This window comes from Balaenoptera borealis (genome assembly GCF_965194805.1).
Source record: "Balaenoptera borealis genome assembly, chromosome: 18".
Lineage (NCBI taxonomy): Eukaryota > Metazoa > Chordata > Mammalia > Artiodactyla > Balaenopteridae > Balaenoptera > Balaenoptera borealis.
The window spans coordinates 51,888,492-51,912,316 of NC_138877.1; the positions used below are offsets into that span (position 1 = coordinate 51,888,492).

General features: G+C 37.0%; 1 protein-coding gene across 5 annotated transcripts in view; it reads right to left on the reverse strand.

The window, feature by feature from the left end:
• OBI1 (ORC ubiquitin ligase 1) overlaps positions 1 to 23,825 on the reverse strand; it is a 48,867-nt gene that overhangs the window by 17,567 nt on the left and 7,475 nt on the right. The window contains exons 2-6 of one of the 5 annotated variants that reach the window (XM_082365959.1): positions 20,598 to 20,687; positions 18,112 to 18,203; positions 17,178 to 17,223; positions 15,739 to 15,987; positions 6,441 to 6,529 (exon numbers count right to left, since the gene is read on the reverse strand). In XM_082365959.1, the coding sequence (XP_082222085.1) occupies positions 6,441 to 6,529; positions 15,739 to 15,987; positions 17,178 to 17,223; positions 18,112 to 18,116 (389 nt within the window). In that variant the 5' untranslated portion in view covers positions 18,117 to 18,203; positions 20,598 to 20,687. Of the gene's footprint in view, positions 1 to 6,440; positions 6,530 to 15,738; positions 15,988 to 17,164; positions 17,224 to 18,111; positions 18,204 to 20,597; positions 20,734 to 23,825 lie in introns of all 5 variants that reach the window. The other 4 variants (XM_082365960.1, XM_082365961.1, XM_082365957.1 and 1 more) reach the window with 4 other exon arrangements.

The window sequence follows — 23,825 nt, forward strand, 5'->3', positions numbered from 1 at the left end:
TGATGTTGAGCATCCTTTCATGTGTTTGTTGGCAATCTGTTTATCTTCTTTGGAGAAATGTCTATTTAGGTCTTCTGCCCATTTTTGGATTGGGTTGTTTGCTTTTTTGATATTGAGCTGCATGAGCTGCCTGTATATTTTGTAGATTAATCCTTTGTCAGTTGCTTTATCTGCAAATATTTTCTCCCATTCTGAGGGTTGTCTTTTCGTCTTGCTTATGGTTTCCTTTGCTGTGCAAAAGCTTTTAAGTTTCATTAGGTCCCATTTGTTTATTTTTGTTTTTATTTCCATTTCTCTAGGAGGTGGGTCAAAAAGGATCTTGCTGTGATTTACGTCATAGAGCGTTCTGCCTATGTTTTCCTAACTGTAGTGATAAAATCATGGCATGGCAAAGCAATATAGCATGTGATTATGAGCACAGGCTCCAGAGCCAGACTCTCTAGAACTGAACTCTGGCTTTGTCTACTTACTAGCACTGTGATTTGGGGGAAGATATTTAAACTTTTTGTATCTCAGTTTTTATCTTTTGTGAAATGTGGTCAGTAGTAGTACCAATCTTATAGGTTCCGGTGAGGTTTAAATGAGTTAAAACTTGAGACGTACTTATAACAGAGCCCATAGTTAATGCACAACCAATGTTACAGTATTACTGTCTTAGCCTTTATCACTGAAATTACCATGTTTGTTTAGTTGCTTGACCTCTTGTTCTGTCTTCTCCATTCTAAACTCCACAAGAGTAAGGTCACAAGGACAACCTCAGAGGGCTGCTTTAGATTGAATGGTCAGGAAAAGCCTCTCTGACTCTGATGACAAAAGGAGACGGCCACATAACGATGCGGAAGCAAAACATTCTAAGCAGAGGGAAAAAGTTCAGCATGTTTTAGAAACAGAAGAAGACCAGTATGGCTAGAGCAGGATTAGCTGGGGGAATAAGAATGAGATGAAGTGGAATAAGCAAGCATAGACTAGTTGGTGAAGAGTCTGGATTTTATTTTAGGAAAACACTGGATAGTTTCAGATAGGAGATTTAAGAGTGTGATTTACACTTTATAAAAAGCAATTTTTAGCATGGTGAAAATGAACTGGGTAGGGAAAAGAGAGACAGAGTGGAAGCAGGGAAACTTGAATCCAGGTACTGTTGTCTCCAGAACTAAGCATTTATTTAACTACTGTGCTTTGTGGTGAATTTAAGGTATAGGATCTTGAGTGAAAGTATAAAATAGATAGATGGAAACACTAATCTACAGTTTAGGAGAAAAGGCAAGGCCAAAGATTTAGATTTTATTTTGTAATCTCTGACATATAAGTAGATGATTATTAAAGCCATGGGAGTTGATAAGAAGGCTCAAGGAACACAAATACAACAAGAAGGGAAGAACGTGCAGGTTATGACTTATGAAGTCTGTTCTTTCCTCCTCAGAGCACTTTTTTCATGTACTAATAACAGGAAATAATGCTCACCATCTAGAGAGTATCTGGAGCCTTTATCTTCCCCCAGAAGGAGCTGAGGCATGGGTGAAGACTGGTCCATAATGATAAGCCTTGGGGCTGCTGGGCAGTAAAAATGATGCTTAACGCTACCATACTATCAAACCCACAGATCTCACTAAAGGTACAATGACATTCCCAAACACATATTTATAGAAAGGAAAGCCATTAATCCAATTATAACCAGGTTTGATTTAAATGACCTATGGAATTTTGTATATGGAGCTTTACACCCTATGCTTTAAGGTAAGTTAGAAGCTAAGGGCATGGACATCTGCTCTGCTAAAGCCTCATAATAGGCGGCAACGTGGCACAAACTCTGCCTAGCATGACTAGAGCAAAAAAATGTCACAACTGAACAGAGAGATCTCAGAGAGAGGGCATGGGACTCTCAAATGCTTTACAAATCAATTCTTCATACCCCTTCGAGCGAAAAAATCACTAAGGAACTCCTCTCTCTATCATGGACAAATATATCACACTTCCTGGCACAGTTTAGGAAAAGAGAAATGCAATTCTAAAGTCCTCCCTTCAGCTTCTTATTCTTGTTTCTTATCATGTGGAGGTGTGACACTTGGCATTCCCGATTAAACAGGAGACTGAGAACAGGCCTTTCTGCTTAGAGCAGAATGTAGTGGAGTACTAGATGTAGTGGAATTGTGCTAACCAGCTGTTTAAGTGAGATGATGACGGTCACAATGGAGAGATGTGCAAATTACACAGAGGACCTCTGCTCCGCTGAGTTTGAGAAGGAAGCCACCGTGTTTCTTGAGCATGACTTGTGGCTGCTCTGGAGACAAGGAACTAGAGCTGAAGGGACCTCTTAATACTCCTAACCGCTCAAGCTGTTTCCTCTTGCTCAGAATGCCCTCCTCTTCACTGAAATCTCCATCTTTCAAAGCTGGGCTCAAGTCCTGCCCCTTAGATAAAGGCTCTCGTCACTGCAACCAACTGGCCATTCTCTGAACTCATATTGCTGTCTCTGCTATTTGACTTAGTAACTACTTAGTATTTAATTGTTTCATGTATTTTTTCTCTTGTCTTCATTAGATTATGAACTTCCTGGAGGCAAGGATTCTGTTTTGTTGGTTTTAATCAGAGAACAGTAATAACTCCATATACTCATCACCCACATTCAAGAATTATCAAGATTTTACCTCATTTCACACATATATGTATATATATCCCTTTTTTGTTAAAATATACTATAGTTCATATTTTAGTATGCATTTCTAAAGAAAACATGGACATTCTGATAAGAAACCATAAGACCTAAACAAAATTAACAGTAATTCCTTGGTATCATCTAATATCTAGTTCGTATTCAAATATATCCAATTGCCTCAAAAATCTCTTCTGACATTTGTTATTAATCAATATCCAAACAAAATCCATGTACTGCGTTTGGTTATTATATCTCTTAGTCCTCTTTTATTGTAAATCAGGCTTCCCCTCCCATTTTGCCAATGATTTAATGAAGAAATCTGGTCATTTTTCCAATTGACTATACCATATTCTGGATTTGTCTGTCTGTTTTCTCATAGTCTTGCGAGCTACGTTTTTATTCATTTACTCAACAAATATATCTAGGAGCAGAATATTAGCCCAAACGCTATAAAATGCAGGGCTACAACAGCGAATAAAACTATAGTCCTCACTCAAACAGAAGAACATGAAACAAATAATTACACAAAACATTAATTATTAGTAATTGGGATATGTGCTAAAAAGGGAAAGTACAAGGTAGTAAGAGAAATTACAGCAAGGGAACCTAACCTACTTTAGGGGTCAGAAAGAGTATTTATTTTGTATAGTTCAAAGCACCTAGGATACTGTCAAGTAAATAAACTTTTAGTATTTCTGGTTTGGTTGGGAGAGTAAGTTTTCTTTGCATAACAGTCTTGTAAACTAAAGGACATTACCACCACCTCGAGTTCTGAATATCAAATCTGATTCTCTTAGGAGTCCATGTTAGAGAAAACTGAAATGGCAAACAGACGGCTTTCTCCAGGTGAAACAAATTAAAAGACAGACAAATTCAGGAAGTCTTTGGCTACATCAAGTCAAAGAAAAAGATCGCATTTTTCTGGACCACCAGTTTAGATATCGAGACAATGAATTTTTGACAAGGAATAGAATGGATATTATTGAAACCTAGAAGAGTATGATAAGTAGGATATCTGCCACACTGCTCAAGAGGGCTTTTAAGTTAAAGTTGAGAAAGGAAAAATATCCAGGTACACTTTAAGACTGGATATAATGGAGGGTAAAATATAGACTAGAAAAACAATAGCAGAGGAGATAAATGATAATCCAGATTTCATTTTAAAGATTATAGCACTGTTTTTAAAAATTATAAAATATATTACTTTTATACAATACTATCTACTTGAGACCAAGGTAAATGTCTAAGTCCCCCTTGTTGACACCAGATGTTAGTCTAGTTTTGGGGCAATAGCATGATATTTGCTTGAGTGTCCCAAAAAGAAATACCTTCTGCTATGGACTGAATTGTGTTCCCAACTTCCCCACCAAATTCATTTGTTGAAGCCCTAAACACCAATGTGACTATATTCAGAGACAGGGTCTTCAGGAGGTAATTCAGGTTAAATGAGACCATAAAGATGAGGCCCTAATCCAACAGGACTGGCATCCTCATAAGAAGAAGAAGAGAGACCAGAGCGTGCGCGCTCTCTCTCTCTCTGACATGTGAAGACATAGTGAGAAGGCAGCTGTCTGCAAGCCAAAAAGAGAGCCCTTGCCAGAAACCGAAATTGCTGAACCTTGATCTGGGATTTCTAGCCTCCAGAACTGCAAGAAAATAAATACCCAATGTTTAAGCCACCCTGTCTATAGTATTTTGTTATGGCAGTCCAAGCTAACAAATATACCTTCCTAATTTTTTTCCTCTCTAGTATCTAAATTTTAAAGCTCTCTCTTCTGCATGATTTGTAGAATATGTCTGCACAACCTGAAAGATACATCAGAAACTAAGGTCATGTGTATAAAAAGTGTATCTTGACACCTAACCAAGTAGACAAGAGAAAAATAATTTGTCAAGGCACTTCCTAATCAAGGGAATGAAATGGAATAGATGGTTTTTATTTGCTTGCATTTACTTTTAAACTCTTGAAATTTCACATTCTTTTCAATACGAATAGGAGCTCTCTTCAGGTGAACCAGATCTGGGTATTTTCAGCTGTGGTCAGCTTCTCTCTGAATCCCACTAGGGTTTGGTGATGCAGAGTAAACAAGGCTATAAATCAAAAGCCATGCTTTTAATACCTCAATGCACTGCAAATTGATCAGGAATAAGGGTCAGTTCAAATCGTTTTTTAAGTGAAACTGTTCCCTTCCCCTGAAGGGAAGGAACGGAAGTTAAAGATAGCAAATCCCAAAGTTATATGGGATTCAGAAGTGTGGTTGCTTGTTAGAATAGATAGCGGTGAGGTTTCTTTAGATAAGATTCTTCAATTGTTTATCAGGTAGGAGTCATGGCTATTTAAAAACACACATCCTGGTGGCTAGTATTAAATCTGAAATCTGGTGGGCAACTTTTCAAGAAATAAAAGCTACAAACAAAATGGCTTTCGTTCCATTCAGCCTGCCATGGGAAATGGCTAACGGACAAGCATTACTATGACCGGCAAGGCGAGCTGCCAATAAATGAGAAGAGCAGAGATTCAAACCGCCATATAATAATGGCAACACTTCTTAAGTTTATTTCACTAATTCATCAAAGTAGGACATTATCTGAAGTGAAAGAAAAATGAGGTTGGAGAGCACAGGGGAAGGAACTATTTAAAAGTAAAAGCTATGCTTCTTTCTCTATTGGTTAGTTATCTCTGCTTTGAGTAATTATGGTTTATTTCTACCATTTCCTGATACTACACTTGTTTTACTGAAGGCAATATTTTCTCCTTTTCAAATGACAAGCAGAGAACTACCTCTGGTAGGATAAATTTCCACTGTTTGTTTATGTCTGTCTTTGTCTTTTTCCATTAGGAAAAAATGAAGTCTAATGGTTGGATGGGAAGAAAGTGTGGAGTTCTGATATGCCACTCCTCAGAGGGATGGGGGCCAAATTCTCTTTTCACTTGTCATTTTTTTTCCTAGAAGAATAACAACCTTAAGCACTGTCTCCCATCTTTTCTCAATCTTCAAGTCTTAACTCTCAATGGTTTCTTATCATTTTAAACTAACTGTTAAGTGGGTCAATAGTTCCAACTGCTTACCTTTTGGAATGGAGTGAAAACTATCCCATCATAAAAGAATAAATTCATTTAATTGTATAGTTCAAATCAGTCCAAAATTCAACAAATGATGCCTTAAAATTCTATTTCAGATAGGCTTTTTAGTGTAATGGGTAGTGTAATAGTTTTCAATGTAATGTAATAGAACACAGATTCTGGGGCTGGACTACATTGGTTCAAATCCTATTTCCACCACTTACTAGCAGTGCAGATTTAGAAAAATTAATTTGATCTCTATGCCTCCATTTCATCATCTGTAAATGGAGAATAATAATAGTTCTACATCACAGGTTGTTGTACCTGGCAAAGAGAAAGCACTATATGAATTTTAACTATGATTATTTCAGAAAACGTCTAAAGGGCATTATGTTACTCTCCCTACTCTTTGTTAGGACCACTAAACAGTTACATGTAAAACCAAGTGAAGGCTCACCTATCTTAGGTCACATAAAACAATCCTCTTGCTAATCAGATAAGGAAAAAGGATAAGAGGGAAATCTTTTCTTCAACACTAGCCTTAACTGAGACTAAGATTTTACCAGTAACTTAAGTATACACTTGATGTTTAGAGGTAAGACATTCTATTTAAACTTACATGCTTCAATGAAAAGAGTTAAATGACAAACACAAACTATAACAGCAGCTTATTCTAAAACATTGACATAACCTGAAACATTGCTCTGTTAGCAAAATACATACTTCTGGGGTGATCTGTTATCAACTTCAGCTTTCAGTCGTAAATTCTCCCTCACCAGGCCACCATTTTCCAATTTCAATTTTTTATTTGCCTTAGAAAAAAAAAAAAGTGTTGAAAATAATTAAGCACAAGTTAAAACAAAAGTGCCTTGTAAAAATAATGACATGAGCCATCTGTATTTTTTAGAGCAACAATATCAGAAAACTGAATACTAGAACATGTCTTCAGAAACTTAAAATCACCGTTGAGAATGACTTGTGAAACTGTGAATGCAACCAAGCATTTTTAATCCATATTCCCCAAGCACTCTGCAAATCCCCTATCCAGGGAAATAAACGGAACTATGTTAGTCAGCTTAGAGTCATTAAGGGACTAAACTAATGGCAAATATGTTTTTTTCTTTTCCTTTTTCACATAACTAAATACTCTAAGCATGATAACATTATACCGCATGCAATTATTCACAAAACTAATGCTAAGAATCTTGAGCTATGAGATTGATTTTTGGTTGCTATTTAAAAATAGTTTTTAGTGATAACATAGCTTGCTTTCTTCAAAATGGCTTTCTCAAATGCTCTGGCTCACAACTTCTGGGACTCTTAGAATTGAATCAATGTTTTCTAATAAATTCTATGGATTCTCTTTTGATTTAAAAAAAAAAATCCCAAGTATGATTTTCTTTTTTGAGTTCTATGATACCTAAAAACTGCCTGACAAAACATTAATTGCTAGAAAATCTAGAAGCTCAATATTGAATCTTGACAGCCCAAAAAGTAGTGTGTCTACTGTAGTCTTCTTAAAAGCTACTTCATTTAAACCCCCTAGTCATTGTGTTTTTCAATTCCAACAAAAAATAAGACTTCCTAGACTAGGAACTGATCTTACCAACCTGGCAAGAGAAATTCATTGTCTGACTAGAACACTAACATTCAAAGTGAAGGGGTCACAAGAACATTTGTCAACAAACAGGTTTAAACCAAGAAAACTTGAAAACAGATTTTAAAAATCTGACCAATAATTTCTAGAACTTTTGACTATATTATTTGCCCAACAACACACAAATGCCCTAAGAGGATGACAAGAGAAGCAGGACAGAGGACACTCTTCTGGGCAACAAGCCTAACTCTCTCACTTAGACTCATCTAGGTTCCTTTTGAGCTCGAGCACCTGCTTATCTTCGTGGGTGCAAACCAACCAGGATTGTGGAGGGTTAATTCTTTAAGTGATTGATAAATACCATTACTGCCCCTCTGAAGACACAGGAAAAGTAATTTACTTCCTCATACACACAAACAATGAATTAGGCCCTCATAAGAGGAGGCACTTAGTGAATGCTTTTTGATGATGAATGACAGGCTTAAATTAGAACCTCATTTGATTTCTTTTCCCCATCCCCTCTGTCAAGGTCTCTCACCAGTCCTGTTGCTCTCTAAGATTCTCTTTATGGGCTGGCTAGTTCCTCAACTATTAGAGACAGTTTCAAGTTCAGGAGAATCAGGTGGGTAAAGTTACAAAGAGGAGAGTTCTGCCTATTTGTTGCACCTAAAAGAGTAATGAAGACTTCAGCTAACTATTATATTTTGCATTCTCAACACTGGCTTCATAATTGTTCAAAACTGACTTAGCCCTGGAAACATTAGAAAAAAAGTCCAGGACTGGTTCAAGATGGCGGAGTAGAAGGACATGCTCTCACTCCCTTTTGCGAGAACACTGGAATTACAACTAACTGCTTAACAATTATTGACAGGAAGACACTGGAACTCACCAAAAAAGATACCCCACATCCAAAGACAAAGGAGAAGCCACAATGAGATGGTAGGAGGGGCGCAATCCCAGTAAAATCAAATCCCATAACTGCTAGGTGGGTGACTCACAAACTGGAGAACACTTATACCACAGAAGTCCACCGACTGGAGTGAAGGTTCTGAGCCCCACGTCAGGCTTCTGAACCCGGGGGTCTGGCAACAGGAAGAGGAATTCCTGGAGAATCACACTTTGAAGGCTAGTGGGATTTGACTGCAGGACTTCGACAGGACTGGGGGAAGCAGAGACTCCACTCTTGGAGGGCACACACAAAGTAGTGTGTGCATCGGGACCCAGGGGAAGGAGCAGTGACCCCATAGAAGACTGAACCAGACCTACCTGCTAGTGTTGGAGGGTCTCCTGCAGAGGCGGGGGGTAGCTGGGGCTCACCGTGAGGACAAGGACACTGGCAGCAGAAGTTCCAGGAAGTACTCCTTGGCATGAGCCCTCCCAGAGTCCGCCATTAGCCCTACCAAACAGCCCAGGTAGGCTCCAGTGCTGGGTCGCCTCAGGCAAAACAACCAACAGGGAGGGGACTCAGCCCCACCCATCAGCAGACAAGCGGATTAAAGTTTTATGAGCTCTGCCCACCAGAGCAACAGCCAGCTCTACCCACCACCAGTCCTTCCCATCAGGAAACATGCACAAGCCTCTTAGATAGACTCATCCACCAGAGGGCAGACAGCAGAAGCAAGAAGAACTACAATCCTGCAGCCTATGAACAAAAAGCACATTCACAGAAAGACAGACAAGAAGAAAAGGCAGAGGGCTATGTACCAGATGAAGGAACAAGATAAAACCCCAGAAAAACAACTAAATGAAGTGGAGATAGGCAACCTTCCAGAAAAAGAATTCAGAATAATGATAGTGAAGATGATCCAGGACCTCGGAGAAAGAATGGAGGCAAAGATCGAGAAGATGCAAGAAATGTTCAACAAAGATCTAGAAGAATTAAAGAACAAACAAACAGAGATGAACAATACAATAACTGAAATGAAAAATACACTAGAAGGAATCAATAGCAGAATAACTAAGGCAGAAGAACGGATAAGTGACCTGGAAGACAGAATGGTGGAATTCACTGCTGTGGAACAGAATAAAGAAAAAAGAACGGAAAGAAATGAAGACAGCCTAAGAGACCTCTGGGACAACATTAAACGCAACAACATTCCCATTATAGGGGTCCCAGAAGGAGAAGAGAGAGAGAAAGGACCCGAGAAAATATCTGAAGAGATTATAGTCGAAAACTTCCCTAACATGGGAAACGAAATAGCCACCCAAGTCCAGGAAGCGCAGAGTCCCATACAGGATAAACCCAAGGAGAAACAAGCTGAGACATATAGTAATCAAATTGGCAAAAACTAAAGACAAAGAAAAATTATTGAAAGCAGCAAGGGAAAAATGACAAATAACATACAAGGGAACTCCCAGAAGGTTAACAGCTGATTTCTCAGCAGAAACTCTACAACCCAGAAGAGAGTGGCATGATATACTTAAAGTGATGAAAGGGAAGAAACTACAACCAAGATTACTCTACCCAGCAAGGATCTCATTCAGATTCGATGGAGAAATCAAAAGCTTTACAGACAAGCAAAAGCTAAGAGAATTCAGAATCACCAAACCAGCTCTACAACAAATGCGAACGGAACTTCTCTAAGTGGGAAACACAAGAGAAGAAAAGGACCTACAAAAACAAACCCAAAACAATTAAGAAAATGGTAATAGGAACATACATATCGATAATTACCTTCAACGTGAATGGATTAAATGCCCCAACCAAAAGACACAGGCTTGCTGAATGGATACCAAAACAAGACCCATATATATGCTGTCTACAAGAGACCCACTTCAGACCTAGGGACACATACAGACTGAAAGGGAGGGGATGGAAAAAGATATGCCAAGCAAATGGAAATCAAAAGAAAGCTGGAGTAGCAATACTCATATCAGATAAAATAGACTTTAAAATAAAGAATGTTACAAGAGACAAGGAAGGACACTACATAATGACCAAGGGATGAATCCAAGAAGAAGTTATAACAATTATAAATATATATGCACCCAACATAGGAGCACCTCAATACATAAGGCAAATGTAACAGCTATAAAAGAGGAAATCGACAGTAACACAATAATAGTGGGGGACTTAAACACCTCACTTACACCAATGGACAGATCATCCAAACAGAAAATTAATAAGGATACACAAGCTTTAAATGACACAACAGACCAGATAGATTTAATTGATATTTAGAGGACATTCCATCCCAAAACAGCAGATTACACTCTCTTCTCAAGTGCATGTGGAACATTCTCCAGGATAGATCACATCTTGGGTCACAAATCAAACCTCAGTAAATTTAAGAAAATTGAAATCATATCAAGCATCTTTTCTGACCACAATGCTATGAGATTAGAAATGAATTACAGGGAAAAAAATGTAAAAAACACAAACACATGGAGGCTAAACAATATGTTACTAAATAACCAAGAGATCACTGAAGAAATCAAAGAGGAAATCAAAAAATACCTAGAGACAAATGACAATGAAAACATGACAATCCAAAACCTATGGGATGTGGCAAAAGCAGTTCTAAGAGAGAAGTTTATAGCTATACAAGCCTACCTCAAGAAACAAGAAAAATCTCAAATAATCAATCTAACCTTACAATTAAAGGAACTAGAGAAAGAACAAACAAAACCCAAAGTTAGCAGAAGGAAAGAAATCATAAAGATCAGAGCAGAAATAAATGAAATAGAAACAAAGAAAACAATAGCAAGGATCAATACAGTTAAAAGCTGGTTCTTTGAGAAGATAAACAAAATTGATAAACCATTAGCCAGACTCATCAAGAAAAAGAGGGAGAGGACTCAAATCAATAAAATTAGAAATGAAAAAGGAGAAGTTACAACAGATACCGCAGAAATACAAAGCATCCTAAGAGACTACTACAAGCAACTCTATGCCAATAAAATGGACAACCTGGAAGAAATGGACAAATCCTTAGAAAGGTATAACCTTCCAAGCCTTAACCAGGAAGAAATAGAAAATATGAACAGACCAATCACAAGGAATGTCATTGAAACTGTGATTAAAAATCTTCCAACCAAAAAAAAAAAAAAAAAAAAATCTTCCAACAAACAAAAGTCCAGGACCAGACGCCTTCACAGGTGAATTCTATCAAACATTTAGAGAAGAGCTAACACTCATCCTTCTCAAACTCTTCCAAAAAATTACAGAGGAAGGAACACTCCCAAACTCATTCTATGAGGCCACCATCACCCTGATACCAAAACCAGACAAAGATACTACAAAAAGAGAAAATTACAAACCAATATCACTGATGAATATAGATGCAAAAATCCTGAACAAAATACTAGCAAACAGAATCCAACAGGACACTAAAAGGATCATACACCATGATCAAGTGGGATTTATCCCAGGGAAGCAAGGATTCTTCAATATACGCAAATCAATCAATGTGATACACCACATTAACAAATTAAGGAATAAAAACCATATGATCATCTCAATAGATGCAGAAAAAGCTTTTGACAAAATTCCACACCCATTTATGATAAAAACCCTCCAGAAAGTGGCCATAGAGGGAACCTACCTCAACATAATAAAGGCCACACACGACAAAACCACAGCAAACACCATTCTCAATGGTGAAAAACTGAAAGCATTTCCTCTAAGATCAGGAACAAGACAAGGATGTCCACTCTCACCACTATTATTCCACATAGCTTTGGAAGTCCTAGCCACGGCAATCAGAGAAGAAAAAGAAATAAAAGGAATACAAATTGGAAAAGAAGTAAAACTGTCACTGTTTGCAGGTGACGTAATACTATACATAGAGAACCCTAAAGATGTCACCAGAAAACTACTAGAACTAATCAATGAATTTGGTAAAGTAGCAGGACACAAAGTTAATGCACAGAAATCTCTTGCATTCCTATACACTAATGATGAAAAATCTGAAAGAGAAATTAAGGAAACACTCTCATTTACCATTGCAACAAAAAGAATAAAATACCTAGGAATAAACCTACCTAGGGAGACAAAAGACCTGTATGCAGAAAACTATAAGACACTGATGAAAGAAATTAAAGATGATACCCACAGATGGAGAGATATACCATGTTTTTGCATTGGAAGAATCAATACTGTGAAAATGACTATACTATCCAAAGCAATCTACAGATTCAATGCAATCCCTATCAAATTACCAATGGCATTTTTTATGGAACTAGAACAAAAGATCTTAAAATTTGTATGGAGACACAAAAGACCCCGAATAGCCAAAGCAGTCTCGAGGGAAAAAAACGGAGCTGGAGGAATCAGACTCCTTGACTTCAGACTATACTACAACGCTACAGTAATCAAGACAATACGGTACTGGCACAAAAACAGAAATACAGATCAATGGAACAAGATAGAAAGGCCAGAGATAAACCCAGGCACCTATGGTCAACTAATCTATGACAAAGGAGGCAAGGATGTACAATGGAGAAAAGGCAGTCTCTTCAATAAGTGGTGCTGGGAAAACTGGACAGCTACATGTAAAAGAATGAAATTAGAACACTCCCTAACACCATACACATTAATAAACTCAAAATGGATTCAGACCTAAATGTAAGACCGGACACTATAAAACTCTTAGAGGAAAACATAGGAAGAACACTCTATGACATAAATCACAGCAAGATCTTTTTTGATCCACCTCCTAGAGTAATGGAAATAAAAACAACAGTAAACAAATGGGACCTAATGAAACTTAAAAGCTTTTGCACAGCAAAGGAAACCATAAACAGGACAAAAAGACAACCCTTAAAATGGGAGAAAATATTTGCACACGAATCAACGGACAAAGGATTAATCTCCAAAATATATAAACAGCTCATGCAGCTCAATATTAAAGAAACAAACAACCCAATCCAAAAATGGACCAAAGACCTAAATAGACATTTCTCCAAAGAAGACATACAGATGGCCAAGAAGCACATGAAAAGCTGCTCAACGTCACTAATTATTCGAGAAATGCAAATCAAAACTACAATGAGGTATCACCTCACACCAGTTAGAATGGGCATCATCAGAAATCTACAAACAACAAATGCTGGAGAGGGTGTGGAGAAAAGGAAACCCTCTTGCGCTGTTGGGGGGAATGTAAATTGATACAGCCACTATGAAGAACAGTATAGAGGTTCCTTAAAAATCTAAAAATAGAATTACCATATGATCCAGCAATCCCACTACTGGGCATAAACCCAGAGAAAACCATAATTCAAAAGGACACATGCACCTCAATGTTCAATGCAGCATTATTTACAATAGCCAGGTCACGGAAGCAACCTATATGCCCATCGACAGACGAATGGATAAAGAAGATGTGGTATATATATACAATGGAGTATTACTCAGCCATAAAAAGGAACGAAATTGGGTCATTTGTAGAGACGTGGAGGGATCTAGAGACTGTCATACAGAGTGAAGTAAGTCAGAAAGAGAGAAACAAATATCGTATATTAACACATATATGTGGAACCTAGAAAAATAGTACAGATGAACCGGTTTGCAGGGCAGAAATTGAGACACAGATGTAGAGAACAAATGTATGGACACCAAGGGGGGAAAGTGGCGGGGGGGGGTGGTGGGGGTGTGATGAATTGGGTGATTGGGATTGACATGTATACACTGATGTGTATAAAATGGATGACTAATAAGAACCTGCTGTATAAAAAAATTAATAAGATAAAATTCAAAAATTCAAAAAAAAAAAAAAGTCCATTTCACTCGTTCTAGGTAGTCCTTTATTCTGAATGTTTAGTACTCCTATATTTGATTTACACTATGTTATTATTTTGTATTTTACATTCAGGTTTTGCCTCTGCAGTCCATATTTTTAAATTTATTTATGTCCCAGCTTATTGCCTAATTCTACCTAATACCTTCACTGGGCAACCAAAATGGGCTTATTAACTATCCCAGATAATTGTGAGGTCTCAGGGTAGCTCTGGGTATTGAATTTAACATGTGACCTTTAAAAGAACAAAGAAAAACTGTATTTTATGTAGTTCTCTTTTACATACATCTCTTATACCACTCTTTTTTTTTTCACTATACCACTCTTATAAGCCCAGAGTAAAGTTTTCATACACATCTTCATGCTCTAAGAAACATTTATTGCCAAAAATTTAAATGCAATTCAATAACTATCAAAGAGACCCTATAGAACTTAGTGATCATTCAGGAAGAAGAAAAGTTAAAGGGGACATGGCTGATTGATAAATACTGTGACTTCCCAGCTGTATTTCCTTTTCATGTCCTCTTCTCTTCTTAAACAAAATGCTAATGTTGGCTACCGAAAACCAAAGAAATTACACACTTCCCCTAAACTTGTAACAAACTCGGTGTAATTATGTCTGCAGTTTCTTTATTCTCTAAAAGCACTAAGTTCCCTTCTTTGTCTCATCTTGGCCTTTTCTGAGCCTAAATGGCATTTATTTTACACGTGGGTATGCAATTTGACTTAGTATTCACACTAAGTTGCAGATACTTCTCTGCTACTTAACCTCACTGAAGATCAGTATGTGGTAGCACATCTTTAAAATATCATATGGAGCATTAATGATTTCAGGAGGCAGGATTTAGTAATTCAGCACAGTAACAGTATTTTAAGAGAACGCAGATGGGCTGAATGGGTGGTTGTGGACCTGGATACCACAAAACCATCTCTATTCAGCACAAGACTCCACTGTGGATAAACTTGAAGCCAAGCTAAAGGCTAGTCCCTTTGGCCAGCAAAGCTCTACAGCACTTATTACCTCTAGTGCTGACAGTATGGATCTCATCTCCTTTCCTAGACTGGAAAATCCTAGAGGTTTGCCCTTTTCACCTATGCTTTCTTTATCTTGTTGTATGGATGGAAGAATAATTGGAAAAAATGAACCTGCCTCATAAGGCAAATATTCTTTTGCATGGAGTAGTCTAAAGCAGCTACTCTCAGCTCTCTTGGAATTAGTCATTAAATCTTTAACTATTTACAATATTTAAAAAATCAGAGAATGGTAGTGCTAGAAAAGATATGGTCTAAACCTGTCATTCTATAGGTAGGGAAATGGACAGGTGTTTGTCTTTACGCGTACAGGGCAGTCACTAACATAAGCTTAAAAACCAAAATTCAGCCAAACCACAACGAGAGGAATAGAAATACATCCTTTAAATTGATGTCACTCTTCCACAAGAAGATGCAAACTCATATAGAGGCACTACAGAGTCTCTAATTATAGTCACAAATGGAACCACCTGATATTTCTTGGCAGCTAATAACATTTAAGGAGAAAAAGTTTTCCAATTCCTTATAAATGCTCATCCAGGGATTTCTGTCCTTTCCCCCCAAATCATCTAATGATGACTCAAAATAATATGGTGACTTATACTTTTGAAGGTACTTAAAATACTGCAGAATTTTAAAAACAACCACAACTTACCTCCTTCAACTTTTCCACATCATCTTTCACTTTTTCATAGATTTCATTAGCTGTTCTAAGTTTTTTCTTCCACTCTGCTACAGTTTCTGGGTCAATTTTACTTGGATTATCTGCAACTGGATGTTTGTCTTCATTTTGGTTGCCCTGCATCAAGGTTAAAGGATCCAGAATAGTCTTGATCTGTGACTCCAAGCTGAGATTTTTACTCTTAAGCTCTTCTACCTCTTTCTGTAGACAATCTATTTCATCCTGAAAAACCATTGCATAGCCATCAGGTAGACAGAGACACTAAACACATACATATGCTACAGTGAGGCCAATGTGCTTTTAAATTTTATACTCAAAATTCTGTAGATACATAGATTCTTTATGAGTCAGAATAGCTTTGCAGACAGAAAGTCACATATAGTTGAAATTCTCAAAATGTACTTTGACTCTGATAAAAATAGGCATTTCCATTGCTTTTATTTTAATTCAATGATAGTTTGTGATTTAAAAAAATTTAAACGTCGAATCTTTGATTCTATTTTAGATATCCAGAAAACACGAAAAGGCACATGAATTCAACAAGGAAGTAGATTCCTCAGAAGAAAATTCTGAGGCATGTTTAATTGCTTTACTGAGGGGAATTTAAAAATACAGTTTTGATCAAGATTTATAGTTTTGTTTGATGTCTATATTTTTGCTTCTATATTTGAAGTAGGAGTAAAACCATATACCATGTCCTTTCACTTTCCACTTCAGAATAGTACCTGTAGTTAATTTTTAACTCTTCTACATTCTGGATCTTTAATTACTGCTAAGACTATTTCAAGTATTAGTTTTCCCCATGTGGAACTGCTTGCTACCTTAAATCCAGTAACTAAACATTTGGGGCTAGAACTCTTTTCTGTGATACAATTTATTCATCTATAATGGATATTTCATCTTAAACTAAGATTGTCAGAAATTCTGTTGTTAGAAAATAAACTTCAATATGCCGTGATCTTCTAAAGGATTAATTTGATTAGTATCTAAGTGTGATAAATATTAAGTAAATAAGAATACGTTTCAGAGCTAACACAGATAGTGCTATTTACTATTTTACATTACAATACATTTCAAGTTAAATGGCATTATAAAATAAGAAAATCGCTTTACTTGTTTGAATTAATATGTTAATGAATAAACAAATATAAACAGGAAAACATATATGAATGAACATTTATTCAGTCATTTATTTATGTCCCACTTTATTTCAAAAAATTTTTGAAGCAGCTGAAGTAGTTTCCATTTACATAGTATAACTTAAAGATATTTTGTGTCGAAGGAAGAGCGCAATAATATCCCTCATTTAGTCGATATAAAATGACAACTGGGCTTAATGTTTATTCAAAAGTATATGTATTCCATTAACATGAAGCTAATTTAGAAAAAATTCCATCACCATGTCAAATCACCTTCACAGGAAGAAAACCACTGCATGATCTCACATATATGTGGAATCTAAAAGAGTCAAACACATAGAAGCAGAGTTAAACAGTGGTTACCAAGCGTGCAAGGTGGAGGAAATGGAGAGGTGGGGAAATAGGGAGCTGGTTCAAGGGGTGCTAAGTTGCAGTTATACAGGATAGAAATAGTCTAGAGATTTACTGTATAACATGATGACTACAGTTAATAATACTGTACTGTATACTGGAAATCTGCAAAGAGAGTAGATTTCAGGTACTCTCACCCCACACACAAAGTAACTATGTGAGGAGACAGCTATGTTAATTAGCTTGATTGATGTAATCACTTCACCAGGTATATGTATATCAAAACATGTTATATGCCTTAAATATACACAATTTTTATTAAAAAAAAAAAAACCACTGTTTTACATGGGGAAAAAAAAAAAAGAATTAGGAAATAGCATATCTCACACCAAAAATCTCTTTGCTGGCAGCTGACATAAGTATATTTTCTTCACCAGAACTGATCAGACTTATAATTAGCAGTGAATTTATAGGTAGAAACAAAAACAGAATGATGGTTCTAGTTCCTGTTTGCCAGACCATTCACAGTGCCTCATGGCGGCTGGAAGACTGACTTTTACAAGGGAGTTTCCTTTATCTCCCACCCCTTGAGGGAGTAACTTACAAAACAATGTTTCTGTTGAGGACAAATTTAAAATTAAAAGAAAGAAAAAAAGGAAATGTTTCTGTCTGTTCCTTTCCTCTGTTTGAAATAGGAAAGGGAAAAAGAAAAAGAATTTATCAAATAAGATATTTTTAAACTGGCATTTAAACTAAGATTTCATTAGATGCTTACTCTAAGAAGTCCAGGGACTGATAGCTCAGTTTTACCTTGAATTCAGTGCTGTCATCATTTAACATTTTAATTATTATTTACCTCATATTCTTTGTGGAGTAATTCAAGTCTAGTTTTCCGAAGGTGCTTCCTGACTGTATGGCTTAGTATAGGTTCACTTTCACTTGTTCCTCCTATAGGGAAAAAAAGCGCTAACTTTTCATTCTGATTTGGGTAGAATGACAATTAAAATGAACTCTTTTCTTATTGTTCTATATAGTTCTCTAGCTTAATTTCTACCCTTTTCCTTATAACCACGTGGGCTGCCATCTAGGCCTCTTCTGTACTTTAATCCTGAGAAAAGATAAATAACACCATAAGAAACACCTTCAAAAAATATCATGTTGTGTTTACTTACCTATGTATCTTATTATATTAAACTCAATGAAGGCAAAGGCTATATTTTATTAATGATCACATTTGGACGACTGCAAATTTTGAGTAGCAGACAACTGTTAATGATAAAATCAATGATTATATTTACAGCTAACCAGTAAGTTGTATAAATAATATATTATCAATATTATCTGTACATGATATAATTATCAAATACATATTATCTGTATATATCACATATATGATACATATATTATGATATATATTATTATAACCAATGTATTCATTCAAACATATGTGGTTACACAACTGAAAATATTAATGTGTCTTTTCACTGATTCTAACAACCCAGTTACGATGGATTATAAATCACAGCACTAATTGTCTGCCCATAATAACTCACACAAACACATTCAAAATGTTTTCTTCCTGAGAGCTCTCCACTTATGCTGTGGTTACCTTCTTTGTACTTCTTAGCATCATGATAGCAAAGGCATTTACAGATATTCTTTTTCAGGATGTTCTATCCAAATGGCAGGATGGATGACCCATTTTACTTGAGAAAATTTATGAAATATCACTTAGATGTGAATGAATAAAGGAGGGAGAAGGGATGTGAAAAGAAGCTGGGGAAAAAACATTCAAATTATTTTAATCAACAAAACTCATATTCCGCAAGGAAAGACCTGACTCCTGGTAAAGGTCAGTGCAGGTAAAAAAGTAGAGGCTAAGGTTAACACTACAGTTTCCAGCACAGCAGAGAAATATTCCTCTAGCAGACTTCATCCAGGTACTCAAGAAGGAAACCTTGGAGCCACCTCTGATTCCCCTTTCAGATCGCTTAATTCCAAAGTTCCACTGGTTGTTGTTCTAGCATATATACCTTCCTTTCCATTATAAAAATTTTAGTTAAGTCCATTTTGCCTAACTTGGGACTATTACGATGACTTCTTAAGTTTTCTGAAAGGTTTTTTTCTATGATTCATGCTATCATGAATTCACTTTCAATTTTTCCTAAAGCAAAACCAAATAAAAATCATTTAATTTTAACAATCCAAGAGAAATAACACTAAAAAAGCTCTTTAAATGTTTTATTTTTCAAGAATCTTCTAGTTCAAGTTTTATCCCCCCTCTTACCTACACTACTGTAGCACTGAATGTTCTTTTTTAATCCCTTAATCCAGACTCACATTCTCCTTCACCTGGGCAAGAGCGTCCAACCTGACGTACTCACGTCCCGTTTCTCCCCTAGAGCCCAACCTGCATACCATCCCCTGAGTGATACTCCTTACACACATTTTGGATTGTGCCATCTCCTTGCTCAGACCATCATGCCCACCTCGCCCTTCTCACCCACACAGCAGTTCCCCGATTTAGTCTGTCACTCAAGCTGCTCTGCACTGATACACTACCAAACGTAAAACAGATAGCTAGTGGGAAGCAGCCGCAAAGCACAAGGAGATCAGCTCGGTGCTTTGTGACCATCTAGAGGGGTGGGATAGGGAGGGTGGGAGGAAGGGAGATGCAAGAGGGAAGAGATATGGGGACATATGTATATGTATAACTGATTCACTTTGTTATAAAGCAGAAATTGACACACCATTGTAAAGCAATTATACGCCAATAAAGATGTTAAAAAAAATAAAAGTCTCAATTTACATTTTCAGTCTTATTTCAATAGTCAGACCCAAACTAGACTACTGATCATTTCCAAAAACATGCCTTACTTTCCTACTTCTAAACTGTAGTGCATGCTATTCCCTCTGCATGAAAGGCCCTCCCTAACCTTTACCAATTGAAAACTTATCCATCCTTAAATCTCCATCTTAAAGGCCACCTGCGTCATGGATCCCTTCTCAAGGTTCCTAGCTGAACTTCCTTGTTTAAACTCTGTGGACCTTTCTGTTCGTTTGTTTTTGGCTGTTAGCATCTGCTGCTTTAAACCATTAATATTTTGGTCCACATGCACAGCATCTACCAGAATGAAAGTTCCAGGAGGCTCTGAGACTTCTCATATTGCTCTGTGCTCCTCAGTTGCTCCACTTACAGATTATGCCAAATGACCAATCCATCCAGTAGGATGTTGGCAAACTAACATCACTGAAAATTGTCTATTTCAGTCTTCCTCCAAATAGACACTATTTAAGATGGTTTCAAATCTATTTCTATGTGTTTATAAAATAGACCCTTACCAATAATCTCTTTGCAAGGATTTTCAGGAGTGATGGGGACTCTGCAGGCTGGACATTGGCTATTATTCTTCAACCACAAATCGATACAAACTGAACAAAATACATGGTTGTTGATGCATATGACAGGCTGGCGTACCTTTGAAAAAAGAAACATTACTTTTAGTACAGGGCAACAGTCATAACGAGAATCTCAATAGTTTTAGCTTAGAGCAAATCTCTTCTCTAGAGTACAGCAGTAGGTGCTTTAAGAGGAAGTAGAATATCTAGGATTCGTAAAAACGCTGCTTGTGCTACCACATTGTTTCTTACACATGTATAATACAGATACTAGCTTAGATATCTGGTCATAGAGACTGAAACTTTGAACACATCATGAAATGGTTTTATTTTGTTCCAAACCACACTTATTGCCAAAAAGAAAATGCACTTTGTTCCACTAAGGCTGGGGCAATTTTCCTTCAACTATTCTATTTTCGGATCACAAAATGTCAGAATTAGAAGGTTCTTTAAAGATTATTTAGTCCAACCACCCATATGACATTCAATACTTGAAATCCTTCCCTCAAGTCATTCCACTATATTACAGAGCAATAGCAATCAACAATTTAGCACTGATTCTTACTAGAAAGTCCCCAAAACCAGAGGCATGAAAGCTACAACAATCCTAAAAGACATGACATACACTCATGTGGTTTACAATCTAAATAGCAAACAATGCTGACAGAAATACTGAAATACACCAAATACACAAATCTTTGACTCAGTGTAATCAAATACAAATAACAATACTTTACATTTATATTGTCTTATATTTTACAATGGGTTTTCCATGCATTCTCTCTCTCTCAATAACCCTGTGAGATAAACAGTAAATATACTTTACTAATAAGGAAACCAAGGTGTGAGGATATTAGGTGGCCTGCTCAGGGTTAACGACGTAGGTGTTCTGACTGTGTGTAGCTGTTTTATCAGAGGGAAAATGGAAAAGAAGCTGTTTTAGTTTTCTACTTATTTGTTTACATATTTATTGTAAATTTATATTTATCTCCCCTTTTAGACTGGAAACTCCATAAGAGCAAGAACTTCTTTTGTTTCATTCATTTCTGAATCCCTGGTACCTAGAAGACAGCCTAGTACACAGTAGGTACTCAATAAAGGCTTGTTGAATGAAGTAATTGCTATTAGGACAGTACTTAAAATTCAATTTATTGGGGAACTTGCCAGAGGGAATAGGCAATTCTTTCACATTTTGCTGTAAAGAAGAGAGCATAAAAATATGGCCATCATAAGAAATGATAACAGGAATGACACAGTAAAAAGGGGATATTAATTAATGATGGAGGAAGAGGGGGAGGGATTAGAGCCATAGATAGCAAAGTCCCTAAGAAGTCAAGAGGGGAATGAGATCCAAAGCACAAGGGGGCAGATTTTGGCTTATATGGAGTGAGGATCTGTCTTCCATTTTAACAAAAGGGAAAACCGAGGGTACAAGAACAAATACAAAGTGGATGGAAGATCTGTTGATGGAAAGATGAGGGAACTCATGTTCCAACTGCTTATTCTTTGTGATTAAATATGAGGTGAGGTTACCAGCTGCAAGTGAGAAGAAGGGGGGAATATCGACTTGAGAAAATAGGAGAATAAAGCAGTTGTTTTGAAAGGTAAGAAAGTAAATTTACTAGGGTTATGTACAGAGCTGGATTGCCAAACACTGTTGAGTACGTGAATGGCAACCAACTGATAGAGTCACAGAGTCAACCAATGGATCTTGAAAAGGCTGAAGTAATATTGGAAGAGTAGGTGTGATGAGAAGAGGAGCAGATGCTCACAGTCAAAGTACAGGAGGTGGTACAGCTGCTTTCCCTAATGTTTTGTCCTGGGACACCTTACCTGACAAAGTTCTATTTTCTCTCTCAATCTCATGTATCACATAGTGTTAACATCTTTTCTATGGTAACAGTTCCTGAGAATCCTCTGTAACTGGACCTTAGTAAGTGGCAGAGCTTAGACTTCTAGAGACAAACCTGGGGCCGACTTCAGCTCTGCTACTTATTGAACTGTTTGACCTTGGGTTAACCCTTTAGTTACAGTGGCATCTGTTTCCTCTTCTGAAAACTATGGTTTAACCTAGTAAACTTTTCATTCAGATGTTGCTTAAGATTTAATAATACAAAGATGTAAGCACAGAGACTTCCACATAGCAAACCCTGGGGAGGGGAGGGGAAAGGAGAAAAGGACTATATCCACGTGCCCAGGAGCCAACTCCATGTAGGCATCTTAAAGCTGCCCCAACCATAATATGTTCAAAGCCAAACCTGGCCTCCACACGTTCACTCCCTCTCCTGCACTTCTTGTCTAGGTTACTGGCACCACCACCTCACCACTCTGGCTAGAATACTCAGAGCTGTCTCTGACTCACCCTTTTTACTTATCCTCACCATCCAATCAATCATCAAATGCTGGTATCATATATCAGTCTAAGAAGCCAGAGATTTTAAGATATATCCATATTTTATGTACCACTAAGAAAAAAGAAAGAATGAAAAATGCTGCCAATTACAACTGCAAGATGCTACCGCTTGTAAAATAGAACCAGATTTCAGAGATGTTATAACATGGAAAAAAAAGTATATCCCAAAATAGTGAAAATGTGGCAAACCTACCTCTAAATGTTCTTTTCCATCTTCACCTCAGTGAGTTCAGGTTCTCATTCTCTTAACCCAGTCTGTTGCAATGACCTCCTCCCAAGCTTCCTTGCTTCCACATGTTCACTACCGTCCACCTTTCACACTGATGCCAGAGCTAGCCATCTAAAATATGGGGCAGCAGCTTTCACTGCTCTCCTGCAAAACAACGTTTTTTTCCCTGCTCATACTTTTAAGTACAGCATCCAAAGAACAACGTAATCTGGTTCTTAAATAGCCATATCTTTGATCTGCTATTTCAATACTTGACAAAACCTATACTTCAACCACACAGATATACCTAATGTTCATTAAAAAGAATAAGAATAGAGTCTCCTTGTTCACTGGGCTCTCATTTTTTAGCTTAATATGTTCTGCTGGCCTCCCAACTTCCCCAATCAAAATAAAATCCTTCCCATCTTTTAAGATGGAAATCAAAGGTTACCTCTTCTGTAAGGCCTTCACTAATCCTTTTTAGAATTAACTGGATCTTTGTCTGATTCTTATAAGGGCACTTCTTATGCATTGACTTAATGTTCACTGG